The sequence below is a fragment of the Rana temporaria genome, chromosome 5, assembly GCF_905171775.1.
Source record: "Rana temporaria chromosome 5, aRanTem1.1, whole genome shotgun sequence".
NCBI classification, from domain to species: domain Eukaryota; kingdom Metazoa; phylum Chordata; class Amphibia; order Anura; family Ranidae; genus Rana; species Rana temporaria.
The window spans coordinates 42,998,586-43,014,442 of NC_053493.1; the positions used below are offsets into that span (position 1 = coordinate 42,998,586).

At 43.3% G+C, this 15,857-nt stretch overlaps 1 protein-coding gene across 2 annotated transcripts in view; it reads right to left on the reverse strand.

Annotated features, from left to right (window-relative positions):
* Positions 1–15,857, reverse strand: part of HACD1 (3-hydroxyacyl-CoA dehydratase 1) — a 98,566-nt gene that overhangs the window by 1,180 nt on the left and 81,529 nt on the right. For both annotated transcript variants that reach the window (XM_040352471.1, XM_040352470.1), the window contains exons 5-6: positions 13,620–13,741; positions 3,278–3,456 (exon numbers count right to left, since the gene is read on the reverse strand). In XM_040352471.1, coding sequence (XP_040208405.1) covers positions 3,278–3,456; positions 13,620–13,741 — 301 coding nt within the window. The remainder of the gene's footprint in view (positions 1–3,277; positions 3,457–13,619; positions 13,742–15,857) is intronic.

Consider the following 15,857-nt stretch of genomic DNA (forward strand, 5'->3'; position numbering starts at 1 on the left):
TGTGACAGAACGCGTAGGGGTGGGGCTTGGATGATGTAATTATGCACAAATTATGCTGAATTAGAGCTTCCTATGAAACTATACTGTGTGCTGTTGTAATGAGGAGCTTTACTGCTTGCTGTATATGCCTTTATTCATTGGTGTGATATAGCACCTATATAATGTGGGTGTAATTCTTCTGGGGTTTTAGGAAAAAAATATGTTTTAGAGGTAAAACACTATATACAGTTTTTTCTGCATGAGGTTGACTGAATACTTAACAGTGACTGGCATATTGGAAGTGGAGAATAAAGGAGAAACCTGTTTTCTATTGGAGTGTGCATAAGAATCCCATTTAACCACTTAACCCCCGGACCATATTGCTGGTCAAAGACCAGGCCACTTTTTGCGATTCGGCACTGCGTCGATTTAATTGACAATTGCGCGGTTGTGCGACGTGGCTCCCAAACAAAATTGGCGTCCTTTTTTTCCCACAAATAGAGCTTACTTTTGGTGGTATTTGATCACCTCTGCGGTTTTTAGTTTTTGCGCTATTAAACAAAAATAGAGCGTCAATTTTGAAAAAAAATTATATTTTTTACTTTTTGCTATAATAAATATCCCCCAATTTAAAAAAAAAAAAAAAAAAAAAAATTCCTCAGTTTAGGCCGATACGTATTCTTCTACATATTTTTCGTAAAATAATCATGTTTAAGTTTTAGAGTGAGAAAGAGTTAAAATATCTGTCTAGTTTCCATTTCTTTCAGTGACCCCATTGCAGAGATTTTCCATCACTTCCAGTCTCTGTAATACTAGCTTATAGAAAATAGGGGCTGTTTGATAGGTACCCTTCCCCACCTCTGGGAGACGGCGTAGCGTCGGCATCCCTCGGAAAATTGGCCCCCCTCCTCTTTCCTCCGCTGCCAGACCAATTAGAATGCGCAGCGTGCTTCACACATGCTCAATAGGGAACCAGCTGTGAAGCCGAAAAGCTTCATTGCTGGTTTCCCTTACCATGAATGGCGGCAGTGGCAGCACCCAAGAGCCAATTTGAATATTGGCTGGGGTGCTGACAACGCGGGAACCTTGGACAGGTAAGTGTCCTAACATTAAAAGTCAGCAGCTACAGTATTCTTTTGTGGGGGGGTGGAACTCCTCCTTAAAGCGGAGGTTCACCCTAAAAACATTTTTCTAACATTACATTGTGCTCACTTCCAACATTGACAGTATGCTGATTTTTTTTGCTGTACATACCGTCGTATAGCTATTTTCCCCCCGACTTCCGAGTAGTGAATCCCGCGGGAGTGGCCGTTCCTATGCAGAGGCTAAGTGATTGACGTGATGACAAAAACTTCCCCCCGGCTCATAAGGAGCGTCACCAGTTTCTGAAAGGCTTCTTTCGGAAACTGGTGACGCGCCTTATGCGCCGGAGGAAAGTTTTTGTCATCACGTCAATCACTTAGCCTCTGCATAGGAACGCCCACTCCCGCGGGAGCCACTACCTGGAAGCCGGGGCGGAAAATAGCTATACGACGGTATGTACAGCAAAAAATAAATAAAAATCAGCATACTGTCAATGTTGTAAGTGAGCACAATGTAATGTTAGAAAAATGTTTTTAGGGTGAACCTCCGCTTTAAAGCGGTTCTCCACCCTAAAGTGAAGTCACACTGATCGGCACCCTCCCCCCTCCGGTGTCACATTTGACACCTTTCAGGGGGGAGGGGGGTGCAGATACCTGTCTAAAGACAGGTATTTGCACCCACTTCCGCCCCGGCATTCACGGGCAAAAGACGGGCATTGCGTCACATCCCGTCGCCCCCACCGTTGTGTGCTGGGAACACTCGGCTCCCAGCACACAGCGGGAACCAATCGGCGGGCGCAGTGCGACTCGTGCATGCGCCGTAGGGAACCGGGCAGTGAAGTCGGAGCGCTTCACTTCCTGGTTCCCTCAGCGTGGATGGAGGGGGGAGCAGCAGAGAGACGAGCGATCGCTCGTCCTCTGCTGCGGACGCCGCTGGACTCCAGGACAGGTAAGTGTCCTAATGATAAAAGTCAGCAGCTGCAGTATTTGTAGCTGCTGGCTTTTAATATTTTTTTTTGGCGGAACATCCGCTTTAAGTTCTCATTTTCACTCGGCTTTCCACTCCTCCCTGCTTGCGCTCTATGACTCCCTAAGGATATTCAATTAGTGAGAGACAGTCTGAAAGTAAACAGTGTCAGCCATAATCCTCTGTAAATGCTGAGTCATGCACTCTGTATCAAATGTTATTTATTTGTGTGTTAAGCCTAGTAAACGTCAGTTGAATGTCAGCCGGCATTAGCCGGTTCAATAGAAACTGTCCAACATTTGGCCTGTGTGTATGGTATCCGACAGTTCAGCCGGCTTCTGTTGAAGGCTCATGACCAAAAAAGGCCAGCTGATTGGCTCCCAGTCAGCGCTCTCAGCCAATGTTCTGGAGTGTCCTGCGGGGAGACCGCCCCTCTGTCAGAACACAACAGCACAGCAGGGGAGACCGCTGTACTAACATTGGATTGCTAGTACATTGGCTCCAACCTGAGCTGTCAGTCTTGTGTCAGAACTAGTGGTGTGTACTAGGCTAATTCACACTGCATTGTAAAATGCCTATCACTGTAAGGACACAGAAAACAATTGTTTCCATTCACACTGAAATAAAGCCTGGTGCTGTGTTGCAGCATGAAGACATGCTCCATTTTATCGCAGTGCGCTATACAGAATCGCATGGCACTGTACAGCCACATGAATGAAGTAAAGTGTGGACAAATAAAAAATAAAAATAAAAAAAGAGCTGTGTGATGCGCAGAACCGCGTACCATCCTACCGCTATCGGGAACAGACAGCTGCCAGAGGAGAGGTAAAGCGCTGTCTGTTCCTGTGTAAAATAATAAACAATAATAATATTATATATTGATCTATATATTTATATACAGTATATCTATATATAGATATATATCTACAGTATATACAGTATATATATATATATATATATATACAGATATATCTATATCTATATATCTATATATATATATATAGATATAGATATATATATACTGTGTGTGTATATATATATATATATATATATATATATATATATATATATATTAAATTAATAATAATAATACATAATAAAAAATTGCCTAAAATAATTATTATGAATATTAGAAGAAGACATAAAACAGCAATGTAAAAAATTAATGAGTTATACAGTTTAAATGTCAAAATTATGATTTTGTTGCTTTAACTGCAAGAATAACATTGCAAATAATTGTCTGACTCACATGGTACATAAAAACACATGACGCCGATCAGGAAGTAGTAGTAATCGAAGGAAACGTTGTACTTGTTTGGAAGTCGCAGAGAGTACATCGCAGTCTTCCGAACGTACGGTAAAGCAGCATAAATTGTTAAGAGTTCACCAACTACACCAGCAGGATACAAGACAATAAATAAATTATACCTGGGGAAGAAAAGCAGACAGCGTTACTCAATTTCTAGAATACAGAAGAAAAAAGCAATAAGCACAAGATTTATTAATGGAGAATTCTAGTACAATTATGTAGAAGCTGCTAAAATGGAGCTGTGTGATTGTGTTTCATTTATTTTTTGTATCCTAATTCTTTGATATTAACCACTTGACCTCCGGAAGGTTTTACCCCCTTCATGACCAGGGCATTTTGTGCTATTCAACACTGAGCTACTTTTAAATAGGAATTGCGCGGTCATGCAACACTGTATGCAAATGAAATTACTATTTTTTTCTCACGCAAATAGAGTTTTCTTTTGGTGGTATTTGATCACCGCCTGGGTCTTTTTTTTTTTTAATATATAAAACGAAAAAAAAAAAAATTTCGAGAAAAAAAAAAAACCCATTTCTATTTTCTGTTACAAAACATATCAAATAAAATAAAATGTCTTTGTTTCCGCTGCAGTAATGTACTGTGGTCGGGTGGCAAGCGGTAAAAGCACAGTCCCACAAGGGGACATTTTAGTTTCCTGGAGTTGGTCTTTAACATTCACCTGTACTCAGACTATGGACATTAACCACTTCCTTACTGGGCACTTAAACCCCCTTCCTGCCCAGAGGACTTTTTGCGATTCGGCACTGCGTCGCTTTAACTGACAATTGCGCAGTCGTGCGACGTGGCTCCCAAACAAAATTGACGTCCTTTTTTCCCCACAAATAGAGCTTTCTTTTGGTGGTATTTGATCACCTCTGCGGTTTTTATTTTTTGCGCTATAAACAAAAATAGAAAAAAAAATTTTTACTTGTTGCTATAATAAATAGCTCAATTTTTTTTTTATTTTTTTTTTTTATCCTCAGTCTAGGCCGATACGTATTCTACATATTTTTAGTAAAAAAAAAAAAAAGAAAAATCGCAATAAGCAACTGGTTTGCGCAAAAGTTATAGCGCCTACAAAATAAGGGACAGAATTATTTTTTTTTATTATTTTTTTTTTACTAGTAATGGCGGCGATCTGCGATTTTTATTGCGACTGCGACATTATGGCGGACACATCGGACACTTTTGACACATTTTTGGCACCATTCACATTTATACTGCAATAGTGCTAAATATGCACGAATTACTGTATAAATGTGACTGGCAGGGAAGGGGTTAACACTAGGGGGTGAGGAAGGGGTTAAATGTGTAGCCTATATAGTGTTCTAACTGTGGGGGAAGGGGGGTGACTGATCTGTGTCTCTATGTACAAGAGACACAGATCGGTCTCCTCTCTCCCTGACAGCACCGCTGTCTGTGAGAGCCGGCAATGAGAAATGATCTCATATGTAAACATATGAGATCATCTCTCATTGGCCGCACAGATCGCCTAGCAAACGGCCACTCCGATTGGCCGTTCACGGCGATCTGTGATTGGCTGTGTCCAAGGGACACGGCCAGCACAGGAGTTTCCCGCTGCGCGCTCGGGAGCGCGCGCGGGGAACGCGGAAAGGGGCGGACGTCAATTGACGGCGCCTCAGAGATGTAGAACCACCCTGCGGCCGTCAATAGTCGTACAGCCGTCGGGAAGTGGTTAAAGTATTTATATAATTATTGAAAAATATTGAGCTGGTTGATGTTGGCAGGGTCAACCACAGCTCGAATTTCAGCTGATTCAAAATAACCACTTCACAACTGCCCTATAGCAGTTTTACTGCTACAGGGTGGGTATTGTGCACCAGGTTTTTTTTCCGACAAAAATATGTAGTAGAATACATATTGGCCTAAATTGATGAAGAAATTAGATTTTTGGGCAAGTGGTTAATGGTCTTTTACTCCTTGTCAACGTATATCTGCATTCATGATAAGCCTTGTCAGACTTTTACAGGAAGTCAGGTGAATAGGCAGAATCACCAGGTATTTCATAGTAAATGGTACTGTAGTGAAACATAAGGCAACAAGTGACTGGGTCACAGAAAACCACATCTGGTCACTAGATGGCACCATGTATCATAGGAATTCTTATGAGACTTAGCACCATCTAGTGACCAAATGTGGTATTTTCTGTTTGAAACCAATACAAAGTCACCTCCTGCATATCTGCAATTTAGACTGGGAAAGGGAAATGCAGAACTAGGAGCCAATGAGTCTCTGATGCTTACACATTTACTGATAGAAGGAGACGGAAGAGTGAGCAGCAGTGGTACCTTATCAGTATGTTGTTGCTGCTTCATTTTCGATTAGCAGGCTGCAGGATGGGAGGTGACACCACTGTAGTCCTACTGCTAGCAGAATAAGTGTCACCCTCCTGGTTGTTCTGTCCTACAGAGCTGTTTGAACCACAAAAGTGGCTGCACAGAATTACAATTAGAGTATATGTTACCCCAACATTTCATATATATATATATATATGTGCCTGCTGTACCATGTGCAGTGCTATGAAAAGTATTTGTCCCTTCTTGATTTTTAATTTCTTTGCATATTTGTCACACACTAAATGATTCAGATCATCAAAAAAAAATACTATTACACAAAGATTACCCTCATAAATACAACATTCAGTTTTTAAATGATTTAATTTATTAGGGGGAAAAAGCTGTCCAAACCTGTCTTGCCCTAGGTGAAAAAGTAATTACCACCCCCTCACCATGCTAAATCATGAATGAACTGTGATTAACCAAATTTCTTGGAAAGCTCAGGTAAATTTCACTTGCCACACCCAGGCCTGATTACTGCCAGACCTGTTGAATCAAGAAATCACCTAAATAGAAGCTGTCTGACAAAGTGAAGCACCTGGTTGATCCCGCCAGTCACCTTTCTTCCTGGTTCTAAACTGACCACACAAAGTATAGAAGCTGACCTGTGTTAGGGTGGTCAGTTTTTATACTTTGACTGGCAATTTAGAGGTACCAGACACTGTGCAGACAAATGGCATGCCTGTATTGTTTAGTTAGTTAACTTTTAGTTTTGTTAAGTCACCATGCCCCCAACCAATTACAGCCTGCCTCTAAAACAGACCCCCTCCCAATCACAGCCTGCCTCTGGCACAAACGCCCTCCCAGTCACAGCCTGCTTCTTGAACACACCGCCTCCCAATCATAGGGCCAAATCCTCAAAGGAGATACGCAGGCGGAACTGCTGTTCAGCCTGCGTATCCCTGTGCCTATCTTTGGATCTGATCCTCAAAAGGATTTTTCCAAAGATAAGCAGCAGATCTGACATCTGTAAGACACTTACACTGTCAGATCTTAAGATGCAGTACCGCATCCGCCGCTGGGGGCATTTCGAGTCGAAATGCCGCTTTGCGTATGCAAATGATTACTTAGGCAGATCCACACAGCTTTTTAGCTTTGTGTTTTCTGCGTAAGTTACGTTTTGCATACGTAAAATTAGGGATGCTTTTACAAGGTGTAAACTAGTAACACCTTGTAAAAACATACCTTTTTTTCGATCGCCGCTATTTTTTTAAAATTTCAAATTTTATTTTTCGGCGCGTAACTTTTTTTTTTCCCGACGCAACTTTATTTATTGCAATCCACAAAGCCCGACGTAACGTAATTTTGCGCGCTGCCCGTCGGGAAAAATGACGTCACACGCATGCGCAGAACGTCCGGCGCGGGAGCGCGCCTCATTTAAATTGTCATCGCCCCCTGGATGAGAAGACCGCCTTGCGACGGAGGCACTTAAGTTACACAGCCGAAAATTTCTAGGTAAGTGCTTTGTGGATCGGGCACTTAGGTAGAAATTTTCCGCCAGTGTAACTTAACTGCTGAAAGTTAAGTTAGGCAGGTTTTTTGTGGATTTGCCCCATAGTAATTAAGTAATCCTCTGCATACAAGAAGCTGCCAGCGTAATATTTCAATACTCTGCACAACAGGTTATGGGCACAGCACACTTCCGACGAGCGCTGAACTGCCTGATGTCAGAAGATCCACTCGAACCACAAAGGGGATAGCACACTGCAAGCTGTCATACACTGTCAAAACACAAAGAATACTTGAACCAACATCCTAGGAAGACATAGAAAAACTGCCAAAACATGAAGCCAATAAATAGAAAAAGGCAGCAGAAGAAGAATTAAAGTCACTTCAAGAAAATGAAACCTGGACACTTACAGTGGACCTTCAAAGTAAAGTCAGTTGCAGATGAGAATATCTACAAATACAAGGCCACACTAGTTGCCAAGGGTTACTCCCAGAAATTTGGTGAAAATTAAGATGAAACATTCGCTCCCGTCGTAAAACACTCCACCATCAGAGCGCTTCTTATGCCGCGTACACACGATCGGTCAAACCGATGAGAACGATCTGATGGACCGTTTTCATCGGACCAAACCGATCGTGTGTGGGCCCCATCGGTTATTTATCCATAGGTTAAAAAAAAGAAATCTTGTTTTAAATTTAACCGATGGATATCTAATGGGAAAAAAAAACGATCTTTTGTAGGCACGTCCATCGGTTAAAAATCCACACATGCTCAGAATCAAGTCGACACATGCTTGGAAGCATTGAACTTCGTTTTTTCAGCATGTCTTTGTGTTTTACGTCACCGCGTTCTGACACGATCGTTTTTTTAACCGATGGTGTGTAGGCACGACGGACCATCAGTCAGCTTCATCGGGTTAAACAATGAAAACGGTCAATCAGACCGACCGATGGACGGATGGACCGATCGTGTGTACAGGGCTTTAGTGTTGCAGCCAGGAAGGGCATGCAAGTCAAACACCTAGATGTTAAAACTGCTTCTCTATATGGAGACATTAAGGCCCCGTACACACGACCGAGTTTCTCGGCAGAATTCAGCCAGGAACTCGATCAGAGCTGAACATGTTCTCTATTTCCTCGTTGTTCAATGAGGAAAGTTGGCTCGCCGAGATCCTCGGCGGCTTCACACAGAACTCGACGAGCAAAACGATGAGTTTTGCCCATCGAGTTCCTCGGACGTGTGTACGGGGCCTCAGAAAGATCTCTACATGGAGCAAGTTTTTGAACAATAAGACAACCTTGTGTGTAAACTTCAGAAGAGCATCTACGGTTTTAAACAATTTGCAAGGATGTGGAATGAAAAAGTGAACAAAGTACTTACCAGAGAGGGATTCTCAAGAAGTAAAGCAGACCCCTGTTTCTACTCTAGGAATCAAGGAGACGGATATACAGCCTTATCTATGTCAATGGCATTATAACTTGTTTTGAACAAGAAGGGAATAACAATCAGATAGTTCCTAAGCTTAAATGAAAATTTTTAAATCAAAGAGCTTGGGAACATTAGCTACTATCTGGCAATCCAAATAGAGAGAGAAGATGGAAGCTATCTCAACCAAACACAGAAAATCTCTGAACTCTTGGAACAATTCTATATGCAAGATGCAAAGGAAGTGAAAATTCCTATGGAACCACACTATCAAAAGCGCAATAAAGCGAAAAACTTGCTACCCAACAATGACATGTATCGCAGAGCAATCGGTAAGCTGCGATATGTTGCTACTGTGACAAGACCAGACATAGCTGCAGCAGTGGGCATACTATTCAGGAAAGCTTCAGTTCCCTGTCAGCGTGACTGGAACACAGTAAAAAGAGTGATGCAATAATGTAAAGGAACAATTCAGATAAAGTTACGGTTACCAGCAACGGGTCTGATACAGGGATGCTGACTGGCCCGGAGAAGCACAGACCGCAAAGCCACAAGTGGATTCATCTTCCAGTATGGGGAAATTAACCATAGGTTGGTCTAGTCGAAAGTAAGTAACTGTTGCTCTATCTTCAACTGAAGCAGAGTACATTGCAGCAGCCCACGCATGTCAAGAAGAGACATACATTCGTCAACTTTTTGTGGACATTAGGGTAGACATGTCAATTCCCATTTTTGAAGACAACCAGGGATGTATAAAGCTTACACAATAAGAAAGGGTGAATCCTAGGACCAAACACATCAATGTCAAGTATCACCTACTGAGGGATAATCAAGAGCAAGGTGTTATTGACATTCAATACTGCCCGTCAGAGGAGATCACTGCCGATGCACACACCAAGCCTTTGTTGTAGGAACGTGGTAGTTATATCCAGTAGAAGCTGAATGTAATTTGACAAAGCACATGTTGTTGAGAAGGGGTGTTGGAGGGACAACAGCATGTTGTGTAAAGTACTGTGAACTATATACTGTATGCATTATACCTATCTATCCAGCAGGCGGCACTGCAATATTATAGTGTGTATTCTATGGTAATGTAATCAGAGGAAGTACCTTCGTTCCTAAGTGTGTGTAGTTGTATGCTCCTTGTTCCTGTTCCATGAAAAGACATGTTCTGACATTCCTCCATAAAAGCAAAGTAATTCTCTGCATACAAGAAGCTTCTGGCGCATTATTTCAATACTCTGCACAACAGGAATGTGGGACAACTTTTAGCAAAAGTATGTAGACACAGGACATCCCCAGTGCCATGTTCCCCGAATTATACAAAAAAAATATTAATTAATTAAAAAGGTGCTTTTTTTATCACTACTATTCCTTTATATTGAGTTTTGAAACTTACAAATACAGCAATTTAGAAATTGTCTGAAAGGTTTGACAGATAAAAAGTGTATTTTATATACAAATATATAGATCAGACCAAAATGAGGAGGAAAGAGAGACAGAGCTACAGTCCCTCGAAGTCAAGGACAGTTGGGAGCTATGCTATAATTGTATTAGAAAATGTCTATAACATTGTATGTTCACAGCTACTTTTATTTTGCATGTTATAAACATTATTCTTTAAATAATAGTTTTTCTCATTTTATGTAGAATTTTTCTACCACCGCAACCTGTCAGAAGCAGCTGCCTCCGGTTCCTCATTAAATCCGTGAGCACCCGGAGGTATTATTGGTTAAATTCTGTAACCAGGGACCAGATTCTCATCTCAGATTTACAAAGACATCAAGGTGAACTGTGTAGGCCGTGGCTGAAATGGTGTCACGGTTTGTGTGATGTTCCTCAGGCCTCCTGGCAGAATGTCCTCCTACCCACAATGGATGTTCGATCAGATATAGAATATAGGTCAACATGTGTGCAATGCTTCTAACAAAAGACTAAGAGATGATAGCAATATTCCCCTGACACAGAGTCTTCATTTATCTCAGATGATCTATCGCAGTGTTCCAGTTTCAGGGACTGATAACAGGTTTATCCAATCATTCCGCACAAAAAGAAATCATGACATGCTAAGAAAAGCAGTACAATTAGACTAATGTTAGGTTAGTGAGGGGTGGAATCAGCAAGTGTCCCTAATATCTGGGTTTAGACCCCAATTTCTCCAATCTACCCACACTGTGAAAGGATCATGTTTGTGACTGTCCCCGATTTGGAACAAAGTCCCTCTGTCTCTCATTCCTCCTCATTTGTCCCTCATTTTAGTCTGATCTATATAGTTGTATATAAAATGCATGATTTATCTTTCAAAAAGTGTTTCCCAGAGCTAAACCTTTCATCCAATTGCTGCATTTGTAAATTGCAAAAGCCAGTTGATTCAGCTGCGGGATCTGGGCACCACCAGTGCAGAGCTTGCTCAGGAATGGCGGCGGGCAGGTGTGAGGGCTTCTGCACGCACAGTGAGATAAAGACTTTTGGAGGATGGCCTGGTGTCAAGAAGGGCAGCAAAGAAGCCACTTCTCTCCAAGAAAAACATCAGGGACAGTAGACAACATTTTCGTATTTTTTTGTTCCGTTTCGTCTCGTTCCGTAGATTCGTAAAGATTCGTAATTTCGTAAGACTCAAGTTTTCCTATTCGGACCCGTTCGTATTTCGTAAGACGCAAGTTTTCCTATTCGGACCCGTTTGTATTTTCGTAACAGTTTTATTTTCGTTTATACTGAATGATTCGTAATTCTGTCTAATTTATTTTTCGTTGATTCGAAATTCGTAATTTTGTTAGATAATCATTTTCGTTTAATGGATTCGTAATTTTGTACTTTCGTAAATACATAGCGACACGTGGCTAATCCATATTAAGATATACTTTCTCTTAAGCCCCGTACACACGGTGGGACTTTTTGCCAACAAACGTCAAAATTAGCGTTTTCCAAAAAATCCGACCGTGTGTACGCTCTATCTGACAAACTTTTTCGGTTTTAAAAGTCTGGCCAACTCCCTTCAGACAAAAATCCACGGAAAAGTTTGTTTGAAGTCCGATTGTGTGTACGAGGCTTTACACTGTACAATGTGACTCAGCACAAAAGAGATAAGCTGATTGGCTAAGATATTAAGTAATCACTCACTAACTACACTGTCCAGTGCCCATTTGAAAGAACGATACAAGTACACAAATTTACGAACAGACAAAGAAACGGATTTACAAAACACACAAATGAAAATACGAACATACGAATGAAAATACGAACAGACAAAGGATTTAAAATACGGAATGCAAGTCGTTCGTTATAGATGTCATTTTTGTTCTTTTGCTTTTTCTGTGTTTTGTATTTTAGTAAGATTGTCCAATCATACGTTCGTATTTTCGCTTGTTCGTTATTTTGCTTATTCGTAATCCCGTAATTTTCGTATTTTGGTTCTTTCAGCTTTTCAGATGTTCGAATTGATCCGAATGTACGAATACTAACAAATTCGTACGAAAATCCATTCGTTACGAACGGGAACGCACATGTCTAAGGGATAGACTGATATTCTGCAAAAGCTGCATTTGTAAATTTCAGAAGTCAGTATATAGGAATAATAGTGGTAAAAAAAAAGCACTTGTGGGCTTAACTGATATTTTTTTGTATAATTCTCCTTTAAGGGGGTGTGTCCTATGCTTACATACTTTTGCTAATAGGTGTCGCTCTTTCCCATCTCAAAAATGTAGGAGATTTTCTATCCCAGGAGGCTGTGGACAGCTGGGGGTTAGTCATAGTGATGTCATCCTTGTCTAGGTGAGGAATAAGGAAATTTGAGCAGATTGCATCAAAAAAGGTACTCACCCCTACCCAGGGCTTTTTTTCTCAAACAATAGGTGGAACTCAACCATGACCCCCCCAAAACCCCTCCCCCCCACACACCCTCCAAATACCATTAAAGCGGGGGTTCACCCGAAAAACAAATTTTTAACATTAGAATGAGGCTAATTGTGGGAAGCAGAATCGGGTGTTTTTTTTAAATCAATGCAGTACATACCTTTTTAGAGATAGATGTTCTCCGCGGCTTCCAGGTATGGGCTGCGGGACTGGGCGTTCCTATTTGATTGACAGCTCTTCCGACTGTTGCATACAGCGCGTCACGAGTTGCCGAAAGTAGCCGAACGTCGGTGAGCAGGCGCCGTATAGAGCCGCACCGACGTTCGGCTTCTTTCGGCAACTCGTGACGCGCTGTATGCGACGGTCGGAAGGCTGTCAATCAAATAGGAACGCCCAGTCCCGAAGATCATACCCGGAAGCCGTGGAGAACATCTATCTCTAAAAAGGTAAGTACTGCATTGATTTAAAAAAAAACACCCGATTGTGCTTCCCGTAATTAGCCTCAATCTAATGTTAAAAAAACATTTTCGGGTGAACCCCCGCTTTAAATAGTCTGTGTAGTCAGATTTCACAAACAGTAGGAGGGTCTTAAAGGGGCAATAAATACCAGGATTGAATTACATACAGAGTGCAGAGGGGGGGGGGGGGGTTACACGCAGAGTGCAGAGCTGTCACTTGTAAACACAGAAACCAGATGTCTGTGTTTACAAGTGATTGTGGTGAGCAGTCACCAAAAGGTCTGAGCCAGAGGTGGTGGAAGTTCCATCAAGTTCCACCTGAAAAAAAGCCATGCCCCCTACCCCGAAAAAAAACAATGATTTAGTCATAGGCTTGAGAGGGTAATTTTTTGGGGATAAAGGACCACTTTGGGAAATTTCACTTCCTGTTCCAGAGACCCACAATGACACAAACGGAAGTCCACCTAAAATAAGGGGAAGTACTTCTAAGTTCTGGTGGCAATTCTGGATCCTAATGTTCCGTGATAATAACTGATTGGTTGTCGTAAGTTACCCAGTACTGATGCTAGAGGCCTTAACTTCAGGGGACTTGTAAGTTGTCACACCTAGACTTTTTGTATTTCATATTACTGGTCCTGTTTCCTCCTACAATCCAGAAACCTGCTGGTAGATAAGTTGTCTTTCACTCAAAACCAGTCCATGTATACTGTATAGGTGTGCAAAACAGTCTCCGTCCTCACCTGGCCCATTTAATAAAGTATGGTACGTGCTTGAGAAGATTAAAAGTGTAGTAGGAATATCGAGTGATCTCCGTAATAGTCCACACAACCAGGAAGAGAAGAACGCTCTCCTCATTCTGGATCTGAAAACAAAAACACATAAAAAGCAGTAAGTTAGTTTTTGGTGAATTAAGTCATGTCAGCATTGCACAGTAAGCAAAAATGTCCCTGATCCCAACATTTGATCCTTTCTCTACCCAAACCAGGGGTCAAGTCCTGGGGAAAAAAGTGTGGAAACTCCATCCCAAGATCCACCCCCCCACCAAAAAAAAAAAATGATACGCTCATATGCATAATTACTAAACCGCCGCATGTTTTTTTTTTTTTTTTTCGATCCACTGTACCTTAGTAATTCTTTATGTTACTGGCCGCTTCCTGTATATGGATTCATTGGGTAGTGTGCGGGCAGGCCCGGACTGGCCATAGGGCAGACCGGGCGTTTGCCCGGTAGGCTGGGGGGTCCGGGCCGCCCGCCTGGCTGTGACATGCAGGTTCGGATATGCAGGGCCGGCCGCCGCCGCCGCCACCACCGCAGGTTCCGACATGCAGGGCCGGCCACTGATGTTCTGCGCTGCATGCAGGGACATCCAGGGCCGGCCGCTAGTGGTGGTGGGAGGAGGAGGCATTCTCCGCCTACTAAGCCCATCCATGGAATCATAGGCCGCCGCTTCGCGCATGCGCCTCGCAGCTGACGGGTGCCTGGCAACCAGGACGCCAGGAGAGAAGCCGAGGAGCCGAGGAAGAGGTCGCTATGGGGACTGGAGGTGGTGCCACTCGCCAGTGAATACAAGCGGCTGCGCTGTGACAAGGGGAAGGCGAGCTGCTGGATGTCAGCATATCTCCCCCGCTCGCCCCCCCCCTTCTCCTGTCAGCAGAGCGCGGCTCTTTTGTTGCCAAATTGCTATTGGCCTCAGTGCAGGGCCAATCAGAAGAGGCTAGCTGTGCATCATGGGACATATAGTACTGGATGATTTGTAGGCCCCATTGCTGTCCACAGGCAGCAGACTTCAGCCCCCAGCCACGCTGTACCCTGACCACCAGAGAGAGCCACGCTGTACCCTGACCACCAGAGAGAGCCACGCTGTACCCTGACCACCAGAGAGAGCCACGCTGTACCCTGACCACCAGAGAGAGCCACGCTGTACCTGCACCACCAGAGAGAGCGCCATGCTGTACCCGCACCACCGGAGAGAGCCACACTGTACCCACACCACCGCAGCTCCACCGAAGAGAGAGCAGGTTAGTGTCACTGGGCAGTGTGGGCACAATTAGAGACAGAGTACTAGCATTGTATGGCCACAATAGGATTGGGACATTGTAATATAAAGGGGACTGCACTGTAATCATTGCAGTGCCCCTTTACAGTGCAGTCCCCTTTATCTTCCAGTGTCCCTGCAAATTACAGGTGAAGGACTGATACAGCCCCCCCCCCCCCCCCCGAATGTCTGTCTACCGACAAGCCCCCCCCCCCCGAGTCCCTCTGGAAAAGTTGGCTGCTCAGTCTAAAATGCCCGGGCCTATTTTTTGTCCCAGTCCGGGCCTGTGTGCGGGAATTCCGTCACTTCCTCGATGCCGCAATGTCCCCTGGGAGCTTTTGTCATTGTTCCCAGGAGACATTGCGGCATCGAGGAATACCCGCACACTACCCGATGAATCCATATACAGGAAGTGGCCAGTAACATAAAGGATTACTAAGGTTCGCCTGCCCCTGACAGTGACTCGAGCTGGGCATCGCCGCTTAGTAAAGGATTGGCTCGGGCGGCTCAGCTGTTCTCGGCTTCTCTAGTCCTGCAAAGGGAACTGCGTTCCTGCTGTGAAAAAAGTGCAGGAACTCCGTTCCCACGTGTTCCCGCAGGACTTGAGCCCTGACCCAAACCCTAAAAAGATGTAACCTTACCTAATAACTTAACCCTAGCACTTAACCCAGTGTTTCTCAACCTTTTTTCAGTCAAGGCACTCTTTAAAATTCTGCCAATCCTGGCAGCAACATCCACATGAGTAGGACACCCAACATTGGAGAGGATTTATTCTTCCTAAACGAATACACCTTTACACACCGGTAATGACTAGTATTTCAATGTTTCTCTTCCCCCTCAGTTTCTGGTCTTCACTCAGCTAATGTGACCCCAGTGCTGGCGGGGAGGGGCAGGCACCCGACGTCCCTCTTAGGATGCCAGCAGCTAGAAGGTTGTAATGGCG